At 34.2% G+C, this 20,908-nt stretch overlaps 1 protein-coding gene across 2 annotated transcripts; it reads right to left on the reverse strand.

Moving 5' to 3' along the window:
- Positions 1-834: 834 nt before the first annotated feature.
- Positions 835-5,901, reverse strand: LOC145039159 (DUF21 domain-containing protein At4g14240-like). 2 transcript variants are annotated; one of them, XM_078987268.1, is made up of 13 exons: positions 5,593-5,901; positions 5,096-5,172; positions 4,898-4,981; positions 4,639-4,758; positions 3,738-3,821; positions 3,479-3,550; positions 3,151-3,218; positions 2,943-3,030; positions 2,609-2,682; positions 2,114-2,396; positions 1,629-1,675; positions 1,486-1,561; positions 835-970 (listed from the first exon to the last, which is right to left on the reverse strand). In XM_078987268.1, exons 1-13 carry the CDS (start codon positions 5,831-5,833, stop codon positions 860-862), a joined length of 1,425 nt encoding a protein of 474 aa, XP_078843394.1. In that variant the 5' UTR covers positions 5,834-5,901; the 3' UTR covers positions 835-859. The 2 variants fall into 2 exon arrangements, with proteins under 2 accessions (XP_078843394.1, XP_078843395.1); XM_078987269.1 differs by having other exon boundaries at positions 835-975; positions 1,479-1,561.
- Positions 5,902-20,908: the final 15,007 nt, after the last annotated feature.

The following is a 20,908-nucleotide window of genomic DNA, read 5'->3' on the forward strand; positions in this document are numbered from 1 at the left end:
TTTTCTTGACATTTGACCTAGGTTGGGTAGAGGATATGTATGGAGTATGCATGTCCATAATGTTGTCATTTTTATGAACATTTGAAATCCCTCAAAGCTTTCTGAAAAGTTAGAGTTGAAGACCTAATTGATTAATGATTCAAACCATTAAGTGGTTTTTTCAAACTATGGATAGGACGTGACTTAGGAAATGTGACAATGTGATGGTAGAATATTCCACGATTATCTTGTCCTGATGAGTTGACGACATGAACAATGAGGGCTTATGCCATGACGTCTGCTGATTAACTCGTTCATAATCGAGTTGGCTGAGTTAACGCGTAACCAAGGGAATTCGGTTGAGTACGTACTTATGGTGTGACAAAGGGTTGGTCACAACGTGAGGTTCAACTATTGGCAGTGTTGACTGTTGAATTTAACTTTTTCCCTTTGACTTTTTGGCATGGTTTACTTTTGGTTATGTTGTTGAATTTAGGGTATAGACTAAGTTTGGACGTTATCTGATTTGAAAGGTGTGTTGTAGCATCTGTTGAATGGCATTGGGTTGTGGTTTAACTATCTTTGTGAATCAAGTGAGTCTTCTTACTATACTATGGAGGCCATGCCTTGCCATATAATCTTAAGGTGTGTCTAATCTACCACATAGGATGCCAATTTAGCTTGTGCGCCTACACCCCAAACAAATGATACAATCAAGTAGATAACAAGAAGTTTAGTGCCAAAGAATACATACACACACACACACGAAAACAGACAACAACAAATATTTGGTTGGGCAACAGTAACATTAAGCCTATAAATAAATACTTCCACACACACACTAGAACTGTTTGTTAAGAGGGTTGAGAAATTGGCCATTTTATGTCTCTTTTTCAAGCAAAGGCTCCACGAGAGCTCGTTCAAACTTTGATGAAGTTGAATCACCCTCACTGGGGGTCCTTGGAGTTTTCCCTTGCTTATTTTGGGTTCCCTGATGTATTTAAAAAGAATAGTATCAGCAAATTTGAGTTAAATCAACGATAAGAATATATAAGAATGTATGTATAGCAAAAAAAATTAGGTCTAAATTTAAGAAACGTAAATGTACTTCCACTGATTGTTTATTATAGCATTCTATTTTCATTTCAATCTATTACAAGATTCTAGTTCTAAATTGTCATATTAAGGCATTATACTATGAAAAATAGTCCCAATTATAATACTTAAAATAATTATAAAATATTATGCTTTGAAAATTCGACCCAATTATAGATATGTCATAGTTAGATGTGACAAAGGAAAAAATCAATGTAATGTGTATTTTGAAAAAAAAAAAAAAAAAAAAAAAAAAAAAAAAAAAAAAAAAGAAGAAGAAGTATGATGCTACAATAAACAAATGACAAATCAATGAAAGTAGATTGTTATTTCTTGAAAATAACCCTTAGTATTGTTACTTTTGGTGAAAAGGAATAATTTTATATTATAGCAAAGAAAATGATTTCTTACAGCAATAGTAGATGATCTCCGAAATGTTGCAGTGCATGTTACATTTGAAGCAGCCGCAGCTGCTGCTACACGTATCCTATGGAAAGCAAATATTATTTCTTTTTTGTTATATAAAACAGAATAATTCTATAAATTTAATGTACCCTTTATGCACATCAACAAATTCATCAGTCTCATCTACAATCTCCTCCTGCATTTATAGAAAAAATTATCATCTTTTTAAAATTTAAAAAGCATGTAGATCATGATACTTTTGGGAGTATTGAAGAGGGTCGATATTTTAAAGTAGGCTAAATGCAAGAAATAGTAAAGTGTTTCCTTTACAACATTATAGTTTTGACTTCTTTCTTATCATGGCATTGTACTTTAAAAAATCTACCCAACTGTAGCATTTTACGTTTCCTTTTTTCCTTATTACTACACCAGTATATGGATCATACTTCGCTGACATTGCTATAATAGTTGTAATGGGAAGAAATGGAAGTAAATATTTAAGTAATCTTACCTTCACTAACGTATTAAAAGGTTGTTTTACCGGAAAAAAAAAAAAAAAGTACGTTGCAACTTTTTGCATTTAACCCTTCTTAAATTTGTTTTAGAAACACGATACACATGGAACAAAAAGAACCTGAAGAAGTTCCTCGAATACATCTTCTAAAGTGATTATACCAATCACTTCACCTTCGTCAGTGTCCTCAGTTAAATAAGGCACTCCACTTATTGAAGTATCCCCTTCCTCAACAAAAACTCTTGGTTCCACATCAGTTGTTACATTGTCATTCTTTTTTGATTCGTCTTCAAGTGTCACATGTTTTTGGTTTTTCCCTTTAGTTTTAACAACAGTTGCCATATGACTACCTCCCTTTTGGAACTCATTCAATATGTCATATAGTGGCATGTCAGATGGAAACCTATGAAAAATATATATATATCGTGATTCATTGTTTGATAAATATATACAATGCTATAGTGAGGTGAAGTTTAAAAATACAATACTAAAATTCAAAGGAATGAAAGCAAGATGCTTTGATACATAAATAAATGAATGTTCATTGTTTTTTCTTGCATTTAGCCCATGTTTCTTTCTAAGATAGTAAAGAAATTAAAGAGAAAAACAGCAAACCTTGGAATTCTTCTAAGGGAAACCGCACTTACTGGAGTCTCAGTTTCTGCTTGAATAGTAAGAAGACTTTTAACCTACATTTCAACAAGGATGAAATTAGGAGACGCACCTAACATTCTATTATATCTATTAACAACATTATACTTTTATATTTTCCATGCTTATAAAAACATATACTTTCAAAAGTCCATGTAGTATAGTATCACTCTTATTAGGACACTAAGTCTTTGTAAAATCTACCTAACATAGCAGTGAAAGTTGTTTTGTATAGAAATGACATGACGGTAGTTTGATAGATTTTATAAGCCATAATTAAACTAGAGTGATGAGTTACCAATAGAAGCCCAATAACATTTCTTGGGTTTCCAGAGTATACAGGAACTCTACTATGACCTTTTGCAAGAATCTTTTTCATTGCTTCCCTGACATATTGAAAAGAAAAATTAGTCAGACCTTTTAGTGCAAGCTTAACAATTGTCAAAAGAAGACCAAATGATAATGGATAAGAAACAAATATAAGCATGTACATGAACAATACTCACAAATCTAAGTTTGAATTCACATCCAAGGAAAAAGTTGATTCGATTGGTGTCATAGCCTGCTCTACAGTCTGAACAGATAAATCAACGATTAGCTTGAGAAATTCTCCATCATTGAAAACAAAGTGAAGAAAAGAAAAATCAAATGCATGGAAATTCACATGAAAGATAACAATAAAACATTGAACAAGAATCATCATCTTATGTCATGTTAAAAACGAATATAACTGCATCATAATCCAGATAGTGTATTTTGTACCAAACAACAATCAACAATCAATAATAAACAATCAAACTAAGTTATAAATTACAAGATTATTTTATTTGATACCTTTTCAGTTAAATCAAGTGCTCCACTGATAATTGTGGTCTCATCATGTGTGAGTTCACCTCCTTTACCTGCCTACAAATCAAAATGTCAAACTATTAATTTCATCACTTAGTTTCATAAATAATAATAATAATAATAATAATAATAATAATAATAATAATAATAATAATAATAATAATAACAGTAATAATAATAATAATAATAATAATAATAATAATAATAATTTTAAATGCTACATGCTTAGAAGTTTAGAAATAACCTCCTGGGCGTGGATGGAAACAAGGGCTTTCAAGTGAGATCTTCTAAACAAAGCATCATTATGACCCAATACAAAATCAAGAATCTGAAATCATAAAACACTATAAAACATAAGTTGCATTAATTTAATAAAATTAGAATGTATCTGATTTTGGTCTAGCATGTGCCTAACCAAGCATGCTAACCAAGGTTACTACATGTATATATTCTAAAAGGGCAAAATAGGAAATATGAGAAAAACGGTTTTTTAAGAAGTTTTTTGAGGAGAGCGGTTGGTTACATGACATTATGGAAGAATTTTATTGGTTATTCTTTACTAAAACATTCTACTTCCAATTTAATTCTTATGAAGACATAGATGTACCCAAATCGGCTACATTTTTCAAACTACATTGCTTTAACAGGGAGAAACGAAAGTAGGAAGCCATAATCTCCTTATTTTAATAAAAGAATAATTTTATTCTCTCTTTGACATGTATCACCCTGTTATGTCACTTAATTAATATATAGTTTATTCTTTTTTGACATGTTTCACCCTATTATGTCTTCTAATTAGTGCATGTCACTTGTCAAATTATTGATTTTTCATTTCAAATTTCAAATTTTAAATTTCTCAATTTAATTTATTTGAATTAATAACATTATAGTAAAAGTTAAAATAAAATTAATACAAATTATAAAGTTATATGATTTCACATATTTATTTAAATCAATGATTATAATTTTATATAAGTAAAAAAGTCTTTTAATTAATAATTTATTTATGTCAATTTATTTAAAATGACTGATTAATAATTCCAGTGTTTATTATAAAAATTTAATTAATTTTGTAACTATCATTTCCAATGGTTATAAACTAGTGAAGACATAAATAATCCTAAATCTCCTATAGTAAAATTTACCTTGCTTATAGGGTAAGCAATAGGATAGCAAATTATCATCAAAATACGCACAAGCCAAATAAAACTAGAACCTATAGCCAAGCCGTATCTATATCTGGTACACACTGCTTGTGGAATCACCTATCAAATCAGTGAAAAATAAATGGTACAAAAAAATTATACATATAAATGATTCATGAGGAATAAAATAAAAAATAAAAAAAAAATAAAAATAAAAAAAAAAAAACACGATAAATTGTTATATTGCAACAATACTTACCTCACCAAAAAACAAGACAAAAGTTACCGAAAGAACTATTGCAACAACTTGATTGAAAATCTTGTCCAAATATATTGGCAGCGCCTGAAACGATGTACATCAATAAGGATGTTGTGAAAAATAGAGCACTAGTTAATAACAAACTTTAAGAAAAAACATTATGCATATTATATACTAATTATTTAAATGTATGACTACCTCCATGGAAGCTGCATTGCATAAAAGCAACGTTACAAGAAGTTGGTGCTCTTTCTGAACCACTGGAAAAATGATAGCTGAAGCAAATAATGTTGCATAAAGCCAAGATGAGATGTCAATATAATGAATACCATTGTCGTGTGAGGAGGTAGGTTTTAGATTTTTGGCAATCTAAAAAAAAGATCATGGATGCTAATTTTTTTTTTTTTTAAAATGTAGATGCTTCTCTTCTCGACTAGAAGTCATTGACTTAAATTGAAAATGGTCAGATACATCAAATCATATTTGAATAGAACCATAGAGATTAATCCTAGTCAAAACCTTCTTTTACATTTTAAATTGAATCCGTATACAAATTGGATCCCCAAGTAGAGTTGTAAACTCAAAAATAGCGTTAAGAAATTGAAACAAGGAAACCATAAATTAAAAATAGGCGTCGATCACGTTAAATAGACAAAGAAGTTGAAGACTTAAGTGCGAAGTAATAGATCAAAAACCTGCTTGTTTTTTCTCGATCGGAGTGCCACTGCGCTGGAGGATTTCAAGCTCGACGACACCAACAGACATCAATCCTGAGGTAAGGCCGGACATGATTCCGGCAAAGATAACTAGAAAACACGAGATGCCAAAGTAAACGTAGAACATCCTAGATCCGAATTCAATCTCTGCTGCTAACAACGAATTGCTAATGGTACTCGTCACCATTCGTATCACATGTACTGCGTTTATGGCCTGCATACTGTATAGATTGGAGGTTTTTTACTCTCTCTGATTCCCTTATGGTGTATACACAAAATTAGGGATATGATCTTGGGAATCAAGGTACAAGACACAATGACGGCTTGCAAACTCTTTCTAGATAAATATTCAACACAAGTAATATTTAAATATATCTCGGTGTCTATAGTCAACAACTCGTGTTTTTTTAAATAAACAATGGCGACTTACAGATACGAGGTAACAAAAGCAATATTTAAATACGAGGTAGCTTATTGATCTGTTTAAAGTTTTTAATTGATATCTACTTTATTTTATATGTTTTTATTGGAAAATGCAAATCTCTTTGATATGTTACAACGGGGACCTACACACTCACTCGGTTAAAGCTGTAAATGAATTGAACGTTCCGGGAACTGTTCGGCGGAAATTTCTTTTATTTAATAAATGAATGAACATTAACAAAAAATATTGTTTTTTTAGTTAAACAAACGTACATGAACAATGATATTGTTCGTTCATTTATGTTCATAAAACTACGTTGATATTGTTCACTTACGTTTGTTTATATTCATTTATGTCTAATTTCTTTATTACGTTTATGTTTGTTCGTTTAAAATTATTTATATTCGTTTAACAATGTAATTTGTTAAATGAAGAAACATGAACAAAAAAAAACCCGTTTGTTTATCCGTTTGTGTTCTTTCAATTCATTAAGTATCATAAACCAACACAAATAAGCCCATATTCATGTTCGTTCAGCTAGTTTAAAAAAAAAAAATACAACCTAGTCTTGATAGGTCCTATGCAACTACTCCATTTTTTTGGTCTTAGAGTATATATATATATATATATATATATATATATATATATATATATATATATATATATATATATATATATTAGATATGTGTAATCTCAACATAAGTTGCAGCTTGATCACCTGGTTAACAGCGATGAGCCATTGGGTGTAATGTCTTCCTTACGAATTTTGTTGTAGATGTTTTTGTTTTATTTTAACAGATGGGGTCTCATCACACATTAATGCACAGATGAAAGCACCGCAATTTTCATCATCTATACTAGTGGTTGCTCGTTTCTTTTCCTCTTAACTTCTGAGAAGTCCCATATCGGCTTATACAACGAACATGTAAAGTTCAACAAGTGGCAAAAGAGTTTTGGACACTTGAGCATAGTACAGAGTCAGTAGTTGAGATCACTGCCAATTTATAGAGAGAGAGAGAGAGAGAGAGAGAGAGAGAGGAATGTTTCGTCTTCAGTATGCAAATTCAGAGGAGATGAGGATGACTCGCTAGCATGACATGTTGAGGGATGAGATCCAGGAGCATATGAGTATCTCAAGTTATAAGACTCTTATCAATTTGGTGGAGACAGCCAGGGAAAGAGAGTTGGAGTTGGAGACCCAACAACGACAGAGAAAACATGATCTAGTTCAAACAACTGAAGCAACAACCAAGAAGGCTTGGGTGACGTGTTTTCTTGGATGAGTTTGACCGACCCACATGCTATACAGGGAGTGTGATCAGATTTATTAGGGTATTTTTCATGGGCATGTGTTTGTATGTTTCAGGTGCGAAAGAAGGGTCATTTCCATTAGGGAAAGTCGAAGGTATCTTTCTTATGCAATCAGTCAGCCCATGTGTAACGCCAGGTTTCCTCGTACACAATTAATTTAATTATTTTTTTATTTTGAAAGAAGGACTTGACGAGTTGGTGGCCCTAGCTCAATAAGTATAGCGCAGACTATGTACAGGGTTTAAGCTATCAATTCGGCAAGTGGAGATCCCTGACTCGGTGAGTAGCTCGCCCATTGTGAAACCATAATTTTGGGATTTTGCACCCTAATTAAGCACTTTATTCGACCTTCACCCAAGCCTCCATCACCTCCACACCCTACATTCGACACCATAGTCAAGCTTGTGTGTTATTGAGCTATTTTTCTTGCCATTTTGTGAGTTGAAGCTACAAGGAGAAAGGAAAGGCTAGAAGATCGAAGTAGAAGGTAGAAGATCTAGAGCTTGGGTTACATTTCAAACTTGTTAGTGATATAAAGTTTATACTTTGGCTCCTTTTCACCTAGATCTTCATTTAACTTGCTTGTTGTCAGTTTTGGCCATTTCCAAGGCTATTTCCGAGTTTTGGGGTTTTACTGGACTTAGGACTTCAGACCATATCCCTATTCCATGCACTAGGTCTCCATTTTAGCTTAGTTTTGGTGTTTGTGCTTCATAACACCGTGCATGCACGTAAAGTTAGCAACTTTATGTGTTATGTTGGCCTAACAAGTCCAGATCTGTGAGTTTGTGGAATTAGAATCTATTTGAATCGATGGATTGTGTTTGGGGATTTAGGTGACTCGGCAACTTAGATACCCAACTCGACGAGTCGGATTGTAACACTCCTCTTGTATGACTTTGAACCAATCCATTGAGTGTAGGAGATGACTTAGGGAGTTTGTCAACGATTTTAAGTAAAGAAGACTGAGGAATTCGTCGAGTTCAAGGAGGTACTCCATGAGTTGCCTAGAAGTTTCCCAATGTTATGATAGGAAGAACTCAACGAGTTGTGAAAGAACTCATCGAGTTGAGACGAGATTTCGGTATGTCCTGGTTTGTCGAACTCGGTGTGTTGAGAGACCAACTCGACGAGTCGAGTCATTTTGTCCCGATCCTGCAGAAGATAGAACTCGACGAGTCTGTGAAGGGACTCGACGGGTTGGCTTGGTTTATTACGAGGCTGAATGGCATAGGAACTCGACGAGTTAAGTCGACTGGGAGTTGACTTTGACTTTGATTTTCACCAGTGGCCTATCGATCATTTTACCCTAATAAAGAATGTTAGACTTTTGACTAAGTATTATTGTATAATGATAGTCGTGAAGTCGTGGGAGCAGCCAACAGAGATTCGTTACGCACAAGTTCAACAACCAGTTTGAGAGTTGAGATTTCCTCTAGTAGAACGGGTCAAAGGCACCACGGCCTACTCGTATATGTTATGTGTATGACCAGTAATAGAGTGTGGGTGGGGCCCGTATCTCATAGCATTATATGAGTATAGTTATGTGATTGTTTGATAGATATACTTGTTGTCTGTATGATACTTGTATGCATGTTAGCAGCAACGTGTGAGTGTGGCCTGAATCTCCCAGACAGCAGAGTGTGGGCGGGGCCCGAATATCCTAGATATCGGAATGTGGGTAGGGCCCATATCTCCTAGTTGCATGTTATATGTATGATATGTAGTAGTTTGGGGGAGCTCACTAAGCTTCATGTTTACAGTTTTCAGTTTTGGTTCGAGTACTTCAGGTAGCAAGGGGAAGAGCTTGGGATCACTGCATGGCACACACCATAATTTTTAGCTTGGTATATTTTAGAATTTGATATTTTGATACATGAATTTGATACAGTATTATGAGATGATGTTTGAGATACACAACATGTGATTTTATTATGTTGTTTTATGAGTTACAGGTTTTTCTTTAATAATTTAAAATGAAATTTTTGGACAATATTTTTGCTTTGTTTTAAATTTGTATCAGAGCCTTGGTTTTAGGGACTCGAGCATACTTTTTGGTATGTCTGAACTGAAACTAAGGAATTGGTATAGAAATTTTCAAAAGAAAACCATTTCTATAACAGGATTTTGAGAAATGAAAAGAGTTTTAGAAAAACCAAAAAGAATTTTAAAAGAAAGAAAAGGGTATGGTGCATGCAATCTGCCAAGCTCAAGTAAGTACTCCCAAACTACCCATACAAAATTTTTTATATGATATATTTGTGTGATCAGCATGATAGATTAGGGCCAAGGATCTAGGAAGGATGCCTTATGTTCCTTTTATATATGTATCAGCTTTATGAACTCCATGCTAGTATAGATTACTCAGTTTGATGGCCTGATTAGAATATGCTTGATTATGTGTACTCAATGCTCGAATGTTGCTTGGTTTATCCTTTTAGGAGTTCTAGTTGTCATTTACTAACTAGTAAACGAATATGTTAAGTTACATATTGCGAGGACTAAATAATTTTAGAAGGTTAGGTCTAGCTCTATTTTGTGGATCTTTTTTGAATGCAACCGATCTAGGGTAGGATCTATCATTCGAAGAATTATCTAGTATGAGTGATATGTAATAGTATTCGCGACTTAGTTAGGGGAAGAAAGCAGGGAATTCTTATATGGCTGATGACGGAGAGTAGGATGGTGATTACCTTAGGGCAAGCCTAGGATGAGAGTAATGCTTGAAGCAGTAGTATATAAGGGACTTCGTGGAGTCAAGGCTGTTCTTGAGGAAAGTGCGGATACATATGGAAGGTAGTATGGGCCCATACTACTGAAAGGAGAGAATTCGTACTCGAGTCAAGGAAGGCGAAGATGAATCCAAGGAAATTGTAGTGTGTATGTGTTGGATTAGTGTCTAAGTCCATAACTATTTTGGTATGTACTTGACCCGATGGTGCATGGTCCTTTTGGGTTGTCTTCACCAAAGCAACTTGATTGGAGAAATGAATAAAGAGAGAGAGGATAATATGATTTATTAATATGTTATAAGAATAATATATTAAAGGAGAAATCATATTTGTTTAATTAATATTGGTTAATAATTAATTAAGAATTAGTTTTGTGATCAAATGTAATTAATTAAACTAGAGGGGCTGATTTGTAATTATGTGATAGTTACAAAATAAGGTAAGGATTATCTTATTTATATGGTGGATGAATTTAAGGTTGGAAAGCCTTAGAATTCGAGTATGATAAGGATTCAAGGATTATCTTATTGGTTGCTTAATGGATAATCAACTAGATAAGGATAATGACTGAAACCCTATCTCTACACCTATATAAACACCCCTTGGGTCATGAATTCGTGTATCCCTTCCCAAGAGGTCCTAGATATGAATTCTAACCTCTCACCTCTCTCTTTATACCTTCTCCACTTGCTTATGGTGTTTGTAAGCCATTAGAGGAGTGACACTTGTGACTCTAAGCCTTCCAAAGTCAATACAAGGAGGAATTGAGATTGTTATTGCTACATAACAATCAAGGTATGATCTTAATCCTAATTACATGTTAATATGATTACTTGTATGCTAGAATTAGGGTTTATAGTCTTTGATAACTTGCATGTACAATAGAGAAACCTAGATCCAAGCATTAGGGTTTGTATGAGCACATAGGATGTCTTATGACCAAAACCCATCAGTATGATCCATCGAGAATTGATTAGTATTCTGATGTTTGTTATGATGGGATTTTAGAAGGGCGATTTTACGCAACAGACCAGTCGAGAGCTCAGGCGTCGGTGAGGGATCAAGCTCAGGCTTAGGAGTCGAGCAGCTAGACAACCAGAATAGGGAATTCATCTCGACTAAGATCACACACTGTATCTTGGATAAGACTCCTGAGATATTCGTGATCAAGGAGGGTATTCTTGAGATTTTGGATGAGAGGTTGAGTGCTTTTCACACTGAGGTGGCGACCATGATAGGGCCACGCACACTAATTTTCAGGGAGTTCAGAGCTTGTGGAGCTCCCGACTATCATGGGGTTCGGGACCCCATTGTGAGCATTAGATGGTTGGAGGATGTCACCAACGCATTCCACACCAACGTATGTCCCGAGGGGGACATGGTTCGACTGACATCTTGTCATCTGAAGGACAAGGCGTGTGACTGGTGGGAGTAGGTTGGACATGCCATTGGTGAGGATGCAGTTCTTGATGCTATGACTTGCAGGGATTTCTGGGCGAGGTTCAGAGACGAGTTTGCATTGCTGATAGAGGTACAACCGTTTGCTAGGGGGTTCTAGGATTTACAGTAGACTACTGAGAAAGTGATGGAAATCACTGCTAAGTTTAGGAAGAGGTCCCTTCTCATTCTGCAGTATGTGGCAGACGAGGAGATGAAAAAGGCCCAATATCACGAGATGTTGCGGAGTGATATAGGCTAGTTTGTGAGCCGCTCCAGGTGCAAGATACTGGAGGATATGATTGCCAGAGATAGAGAAAGGGAGATTAACCTAGAGATGGAGAGGAAGAGGAAACCAAATGCGACACCTAGTATGGAGGGTTTGGGTAAGAAGCCCAAGACAGTTTCCCGAGGGAAGGGCCAGTTGGGCCGAGGCCGCTGCAGCAAGTGTAGTATGGGGCACGATTGAACGTGTAGGGCAGGTAGGTTTGGTTGCTTGAAGTTTGGCTGAACTGTTCATTTGAGCATGGACTATACAACCACCACCACCACTACAACATCTGATCTGATTTGCTTTCAGTGCAATCATAGGGGCCACAAGCGGTCCCAATGTCCGAGTTTGGTAGCAGCAGGACAGGTCGTGGCACCTGCTCCTACTACATTAAGGATTACGGGTGGCCGACAAGGCTGTGCAGAGGTGTCAGTGGCGAAGAGTAGAGACTTCCATTTAATAGCAGAGCAGGCACGTGCAGCTCCTGATGTCGATACAGGTATGTACCTACTCCTTATCTCTATATTTATATTTATTATTGCTTATGTTTATGTGTTTTGTTATAGGATAGTTCCTTGTGAACGGTATATGTATTCTGGTAATGTTTGATTTGGATGCCACGTGATCTTTTGTGTTGCTCACGCTCAGCAAGCGATTGTAGGGGCTCCAGGGGAGCTGGATTGCCAACTGGATGTGGAGATAGCAAATGATTGGACTGATGATTTTTATACAAACAATCTTATGTGTGCATGCAACCCTAGAGTTGGATCTATGTTATCACTATTAGTTATACAACACTATGAACATGTGAAGAACCCTAACAAGACTCTAGGGATTTCGAAATTCGCAAAGAAAGATGAAATACATACCTCTTGTTGTTATATTGTAATAACAACTTAAATCTTGAATCTTCTTGTCTTTGAAAGCAAGCGTCACAAGTGTCGCGCCTCTAATGGCTCACAAATAAACCTAGAAACCAAGGATTACTATGGAGAGAGAAGGGAAGTGGAAATTTTGTCTCTAAGCCTCTCTTGGAGTGCCTTCCCCGAAATCCAACGCTATAGGGTTTATATAGGTGATAAGGAAGGTTTAGGATAAGGCAGGTGTATCTTAGACAACCCTAATCTCTTAACTTCCTACGACGCGAAATGCGCTTCAAGAAAGGCCCTGTCATAAAAAGAGATGACGTGCTTTTGCGCATCGTCTATCGACGACGTGCATTTACGATGCTCATTTACAATGCGCAATTACGACGCGCGTTTACGACACGCAATGTGTATCAAGGAAGGCCCTGTCATAAAGAAGGACGACACGCATTTGCGTGTCGTAACCTTATGACATGCGTGTTAATGACACACAATGCGTATCAAGAAAGCCCCTGTCGAGAAAGGCCATTTCATAAATGAAGATGACACATATTTTTGCGTATCATAATTTTAAATGTTTAAAAAATATATATTTATATATTTATTAATTTTTAAATTAAATTTGCATTTAATGTATGATAATAGAAATAAAATATCATATACAAAAAATACAATCCATTGCATAAAATTTAATGTCATACAATTCTATTTCATACAAAAAAAATAGTTTTCCATTGCAAAAAATACAATTCCATTGCAAAAAATAGAATCCATTGCATAATTTGAAATTAAGTCTTCCAGTATCACATACCCACAAAAAGAAAATTGTTTTCCACTACTTTAAGCCAATCACCAACAGCACTGATGGGTTAGAAGGATCCCATGAGAAGTATGTTGTGAAGAAAGAAGGTTCATTTCCCTCCATTACTTTGTATAATGGCACACGTGGAGACAATTCATCAAGATATCCAACCCATTCTATGTATTTCTGAAATAAAATTCATCAAAAAGGAAAAAAAAAAAAAAAAAAAAAAAAAAAAAAAAAAAAAAAAAAAAGTAAATTAAGATAACCATTTTATTAGAACTAGTTACAAGAAATAGCAATCTACATTTTTTTGAACTGGATAACACACACAGACCAACCTTTTACCAATTTTCCCTTATTAAAATTGATGAATATTGTTAAAAAAAAGTTTTACTGGAATGGAAAGTAAGGGTAAAATTGTACCTGTGTGAGTGCAAAATGGTCTCGGTGTATATCCAGGAACAATGGAGCTACCTGTATGAGTGCAAAATGGGTGACTCATATGCTTCTTCATCTAAAGTGACTTCTTGACATGCTGATACTCATCTATAAATATATAAAAGAACAAAAAAAAAATTCAAAATCATCAAAGTATGTTGACTTATATTACATTCATAGATCAAAACTGTGTTGACTTATATTACAATAGTCACAAACTACATGCAAAAAAAATGATCATCTTTTTAATTTACAAACCTTTCCTCCAGCAACAAGAATCTCAAGAAACGGAGTCTCCACAACTTCATGCCCCTCAGTGTCCATCTACAAGGTTGAATAATCTTTTTCATTTAATAACTAGCCGTATTCACAAATATTTGAATATGAGATCCATATTCACAATTTTGGGATATGTATTCGCGTGATGATTTTACAAAATTTCCAATATAGATTAAACAAGGTTACGTTCATTATCTGGTAGTTAATGCTAGCAATACTTAGACATTTCTTCTCAAGTTTTTGGAATTTTTTAACTCATAAGTAAAATCTAAAAACAGTTATCTCAATTCCAAAATGATGCCAAAGACTGAAGCCAGATTGATAAGTTTAGGCCGTCATCTTTTAGCTTTTCACGACCCCCTTGTACAAGCCACTCGATCACAACATATTCCAAAATATCACACTCAATCTGTAGAGAAAACCACCAGACCACAATTCAATTCATTTTCAAATATCACACGCAATAAGATAATCTCTCCAAAAGTGCCTTTGACAAATGAACAAGTGAGTTCTAATATTTTGTCAACAACAAATGAAAATTGTGCATCCTCATTACAACATTCTTTGACAGTAATCTGAGTGAATAATCTCACAAGCAAAATCATGCAAATCATTTATATAATATATTTCATCATTTTCATGCAAAATTTATAAAATGTATGCTAGAATAAGTTAGTTACTTTAGAACTAGAAGAATTATCAGTCAAAACCTTATAAAAATCAGATTTACTTTCCTTTTTATCAGTTAATTAATCAGCATAAAACATACCACCAGACCTAGAAGGCTGCCTTGGCACATAAGCACTAGTTGAAAATGAAATATTTTTGTCCATCACATTCATACACATTAATTATTGGATACCTGTTGATAAGATTAGAGGAAAGGCCTGCATTATATTGTTGTTGATATTCATTTGCCTAGTCCCCACTTGCAGGCCTGACCTGGTTATCCTCAATATTCAATTCCACACAACTCATCTTTGAAACAAAATGAAGTAACTTGGATTTCTACATATTATTTGCCAAACCAAACCAAATAAATGATATCCTGATTATAAAAAAAAAGACATTTTAATTCAAAGTAAGTAAAGTAACCTGAAACTTTGGATTGGTGTTCTGAGCTAAAGTGTGTGCTAGCATTCGGGTCTGCTCCATAGCAGGCAAATATGGAATATTTGCACTAGCCATTCGGTCCACTGATGTCATCTGCGTTTTCTCCTGAAATCAATAACATAATAATAGCAAGCTTAGTTTCCTCATTCCTAGTTTAATTCTCTTGTTTATATGTAAAATCTTCATCAACTTCTTTCTGCTCACATTTCTTACATCAGGTCTGATTCCCTTGACCTTGAGCAGAATATCCAACTTCATCCCTTATCAATGAGACAATTGCAGTAAGTACAAGTTTAAAAAACTTATCAAATACTTTTATCCCTTTATCTATTCATTTATTCATGTACCAAAACTTGATTCTAACTATAAAGACCACAAGGACATTTAGGATGAAGAAAACAAATATCTGACACAAGATAAACCTTCGACAAAACATGCCTTTTTTAGGACATGCAATTGGTTCTATTCATATTAAGTATTAAGATTTAAGAAACAAATAAACGATAGACTAGAGCATCCTACTTTTGCTTATCTAATAAGGTTGTTCCCTCCCTGAATCATAACATGGAATGTATCTTTTTATTGGTGAAGACTCAAGATCATATCAACCTTCATGGCTGTTACATCTAACTCATATATTGATTAAAGATCCAAAATATTTTTTCTAGAAAAAGTGGTTACTTAGCTGCTTAAAATTGCTAGCATCGTGTTAATAACTCAGTTTCTTGACTATATTACTCCACCTGATAGTCTTAAAATTGCAGTTCCCAGTGCTCATACTATTTTTCTTTCACATTTGCCTCAAAAGGTCTTTGGTTTGGTTGTACCACTTGACTAATGAGGGGCAACCAAAAGAGTAGAGAGCTAACTATTCCCTTGGCACCAAGGAAATCCAATGCACCTGTTAACACCACTTCAGGCATCCTTATAATGTTCATTTCCTTATTCCTCTTGAATTTACTGAAACTTTTATCTTGATATTCCCATTGCAATCAGAAAAAGAACTTGCTCTTGCATTAACCATCCATTTATGTCTCTCTCAAAGTCATTAAATAATTACATCAAAAATCTCCAAGAAAATTTCAGAAGCACCAGAGGATCCAAAATGAGAAGTAGCGATAATGGATCAATGTGAGTGCTCTAAGGAAGAATGAGACATGGATGCAAATGGATAAATGAAATGTGAAGACTAATCGTAGTCTAGAAAGATATAAAGTGACACTCACACGTGGCAACATTAAACCAAATGTGTATGAGGCTCTTGGTAAAAGGCTAGATGTTTTGTTTGTTCACAAAATTGCTAATGACTTTAAGCGTTCATTATTTCATCTTGGGACAAGAATAAACTATCAGATATTTAGTTTTTCTACTTTTCATGGGTTCTTATTTAATTATGCAAATAGTTTTGCTTTATAACACATTTATCATGCTTTGTATTTAATTTGTACAAAAAGTTGAATTCTTTTGTTGGTTTACATGAAAAATACATCTAACTGTACCAAGAGCTTACAATTACAAAAAATGTGAAAGAGATTCGTTGAAAACAGTTATCTATGGAATCCTCAAATTGAGATATCCATCTTTATGGTTCCTAGGTAATTATTATGTATACGGAGAAAAGGTAATAGGATTAGATGTGAAATTTTAAATAATAATCCGGAAATAGGGCTGACAATGTAGTATTTTCCTAAAAAGATTTCAAAATTTTGCAATTATCATTTGTAAAATATTAAATAGTGTCATATGGTGTCTAATCACTAATAGAATTTGAATTCTCTTTATCGTTTTGTAACTTTTGGGTGTTGGCAGAAGTTTTACAAGACTTAAATGAGTGAAATGTGCCCCTTTTATCATGGAAAATTGAGTTAGATAACTGTATATGGAGAGCAATTGGGAGTCAGTGTAATAAACACAAATTTGACTTAACTTTCAAGTAATGTCACTTTACCAGTCTCTTGAATTTTGAAACCATTTTCTATGCATGTTGATTAATTTTTCCCAATCTAGTTTTTTTAGACAAATTTATCAAAGTTATAGTTATTTATATAATAACATAAATTTATAGTAAAAAGGGCAAGGTTATTCCAATACCAACTATTTTCATTAAAAAATGATCATTTTTGTAATTTCTATCTAAATCGATACCATTTATATCATTGTGTATGTGTGTATGTGAATTACTGATTTTTTTGTGAAAAATAAAATAATATTCATATTTATAACAATGTACATTAAAATAGGGACCATTTATGTAAAACAAATTCACAAGAGGACCATTTATGTAACTACCATTTCTGTTATTTTAGTGAAAATGTTAACACAACCGTGTGTATGATTGTTTGTACGTAACAATGAGTTATTGTGTATATGTGTATGTTTATTTGTGTGTCTATGTAACTGTATTTTGTTAAAAACTAATTATGAATTATAACAACATACTTCAAAAAGGATCATTTATGTAAATTTATTTTTGAATCAGTACCATTGTTGTCACTGTGTATACATGTATGTGAATTTGTTCTTTTGTGAAAAATAAAATAATATTCATATATATAGCAATGTACTTCAAAACAAGGACCATCGATGTAATTTCCATTTCAATCAAGGACCATTTGTGTAACTCTACCTTAAAGACAGATTGTGTCTTAATCTTGCTAGAGGGTATTTTCTATAATTGTTTGAGATTCCATGCCTCTTTCATTGATATGAGCCACTATATATACAAGATTACAAGGGGGTAATTAGGGAAGTCTAACCACCTAAAGTGCTAAATAAGGAACATATAATGTATAGCAAATACAAAATATACAACATAAGTATGCTAAATTTATGTCTAAAATAGTTCTCGCTAATACTCCCCCGCAGTAGAATATGTAGATGGTCGAATAGAGAGACTGCAGCAGAAACAGGTGAAGAGTTGACGTGGCAATCCCTTTGCAAAAATGTCTACATATTGGTAATTTGCTGAGATGTGAAGGACACGTATGGAACCCATATGTACTTTTTCTCGAACAAAGTGGATATCGATTTCAAAATGTTTGGAGCGTTGATGTTAAACCAAGTTTTGTGTAAGGTAGAGCACTGAAATGTTATCACAGTAGATGATTATGGTCTGGCGCAGTGGGAGACGGAGTTCGAGAAGAAGGTTGCGAAGCCATGTTGTTTCAGTTGATGTATTTATGACTCCTTTATATTCAGCTTTGGCACTTGACCGGGAGATAGTAGGTTATCGTTTGGATGACCATGAGACAAGGTTGTCGCCAAGGATTACAAAATAGCCAGATGTGGAGCGGCATGAGTCCGGACAACCCCCCCCCCCCCCAGTCTGCGTCAGAGTAAGCGGTAAGTTTAGTAGACTTGGAGGGATTGATGTGGAGGACATGATTGGTGGTGCCTTTTAGATATCTCAGAATGCATTTTAAGAAATTGTAGCGCGGTTCTTGTGGTGCATGCATCAAAAGACAGACTTGGTGAACGGTGTAGGCAATGTTCGGGCGGGTAAATTTTAAATATTAGAGGGCTCCGACGAGGCTACGGTATAGAGATATTGTTGGATTAGTATCCAAGTCCATAACTATTTTGGTATGTACTTGACCCGATGGTGCATGGTCCTTTTGGGTTGCCTTCACCAAAGGAACTTGATAGGATGAATTATGGAGAGAAATGATTAAATATGATTTATTAATATATTATGAGAATAATATATTAAAGGAGAAATCATATTGTTTAATTAATATTAGTCAATAATTAATTGGTAATTAGTTTTGTGACTAAAAGAGATTAATTAAACTTAAGGGACTGGAATTATAATTATAAGATAATTACAATTTGTGCCATGGATTGCCTTATATGATAAGGTGGACGAATTCTATGGGGAAGCCCATATGAAATCGTCCAAGGCCTTAAGGAAAAGGCTTCATGGGTTGCTTAGGGCTTAAGCATCCAAATTAGGGTTTCCTTGTTAGATAACCCTAATAGCCTTACTATATATAAGACCCTTATGACCCAAAAACGTGGCTAATGATCTTTCTAGGGTTTCACACGTTTTTGGGCAACCTCCAACCTCTCTCCTCTTCATCCTCTTGCTTATCGTGTTTGTGAACCATTAGAGGAGTGTCACTTGTGACTCTAAGCCTTCCAAAGTCAATTCAAGGAGATTTAGGATTGTTATTGCTACATAACAATAAAGGTAACATTATAAACCTATTCTCATGTTAATATGATTATTTGAATGCTAGAATTAGGGTTTATAGTCTTGGATAACTTGCATGTACAATAGAGAAACCTAGATCCAAGCTTTAGGGTTTGTATGAGCACATAGGATGTTCTTAGGACCAAAACCCATCAGATATATCTTACATTGGGTTGCTGATGGTGGCGCTAAGCTTAGAGTTGGTGTCTATGGGTGTAGCGCATGGTTTGCAATTTTTCCTATTGGCCCTATGAAGATTGTCATTAACATATTGCTCCTGTGAAAGAAATAATCATCCATTTTTTTGTTGAACTTGAATGTCAAGGAAGTGGTTAGGAGGGCCAAGATCAGACATTGAAACTCTTTGGATAAAAGATCAATAAAGTACCGAAGAGTAATGGTGTCAGATGAAGTCAAGATGATGTCATCGACATAAAGAAGGAGATACACCATTGTTGCATTGTGTTGGAAAACAAATAGGAAAGTGTCATTGTTAGTGCTTTTGAACCCACATGTTTGAATGTATGTGTCAAACCGATGATATCATGCCTGTGGGGCTTGCTTGTGCCCATATACAGTGATTTTTGTAATCGACATACATGGGTTGGGTTTTGCTTATCTACAAATCTGGGAGGCTAGAACATATACACAGTTTCTTTTTGAGGTCCTCGTGTAAGAACGCGTTCTTTACATCGAGTTGATGAATAGGCCATGATCGTGATACAACAAGACTATGAACGGTCTGAATAGTGGTAGGTTTCACGACAGGAATGAATGTTTCATGACAGTCTATTCCAATTTGTTGAGATTTCCATTGATGACCAAGCGTGCTTTGTATCACTCAAGACTCCCATTAGCGTGAAATTTATGACGGTAAATCCACATGCAACGTTTAATATTACCATTTAGCTAATAAAATATTTTGCCTTAAAAAAAGTTTTATTAGAAAAAAAAAATTGTTTTCTCCATGTCATGGACTTTGGACGGAAGTTCCTAGCTCAAATTAGAAGAGCATACAATTTTTACAATATTTATTATAAGTCGCTTCAAATAAATAATATTTTTTTGGTATGTTAAAATTTATTACTTTTGTTGCTAAGAAGTATATTTAATGACAAATTACATAACTAGAACATAACTAATTATATAGTTAGAATATAGTACTTTGAGTTTCTTTTTATGAATATCTAGTTTCTTTTAGATTTGCAGTTGGACTTTGGACGGAAGTTCCTAGCTCAAATTAGAAGAGCATAAAATTTTTACAATATTTATTATAAGTCGCTTCAAATAAATAATATTTTTTTGGTATGTTAAAATTTATTACTTTTGTTGCTAAGAAGTATATTTAATGACAAATTACATAACTAGAACATAACTAATTATATAGTTAGAATATAGTAATTTGAGTTTTTTTATGAATATCTAGT

This window comes from Lactuca saligna, chromosome 4 (assembly GCF_052625555.1).
Source record: "Lactuca saligna cultivar CGN05327 chromosome 4, ASM5262555v1, whole genome shotgun sequence".
Classification (NCBI taxonomy): domain Eukaryota; kingdom Viridiplantae; phylum Streptophyta; class Magnoliopsida; order Asterales; family Asteraceae; genus Lactuca; species Lactuca saligna.

Excerpts from the sequence above, each read along its gene's own strand:
- LOC145039159 (XM_078987269.1), bottom strand. The coding sequence starts at position 5,833 with ATGCAGGCCATAAACGCAGTACATGTGATACGAATGGTGACGAGTACC. Across the intron at positions 4,759-4,897 it reads TTGTCTTGTTTTTTGGTGAG|GTGATTCCACAAGCAGTGTG; the intron begins GTAAGTATTGTT and ends CTGATTTGATAG. Across the intron at positions 3,219-3,478 it reads CACTTGATTTAACTGAAAAG|ACTGTAGAGCAGGCTATGAC; the intron begins GTATCAAATAAA and ends TTATCTGTTCAG.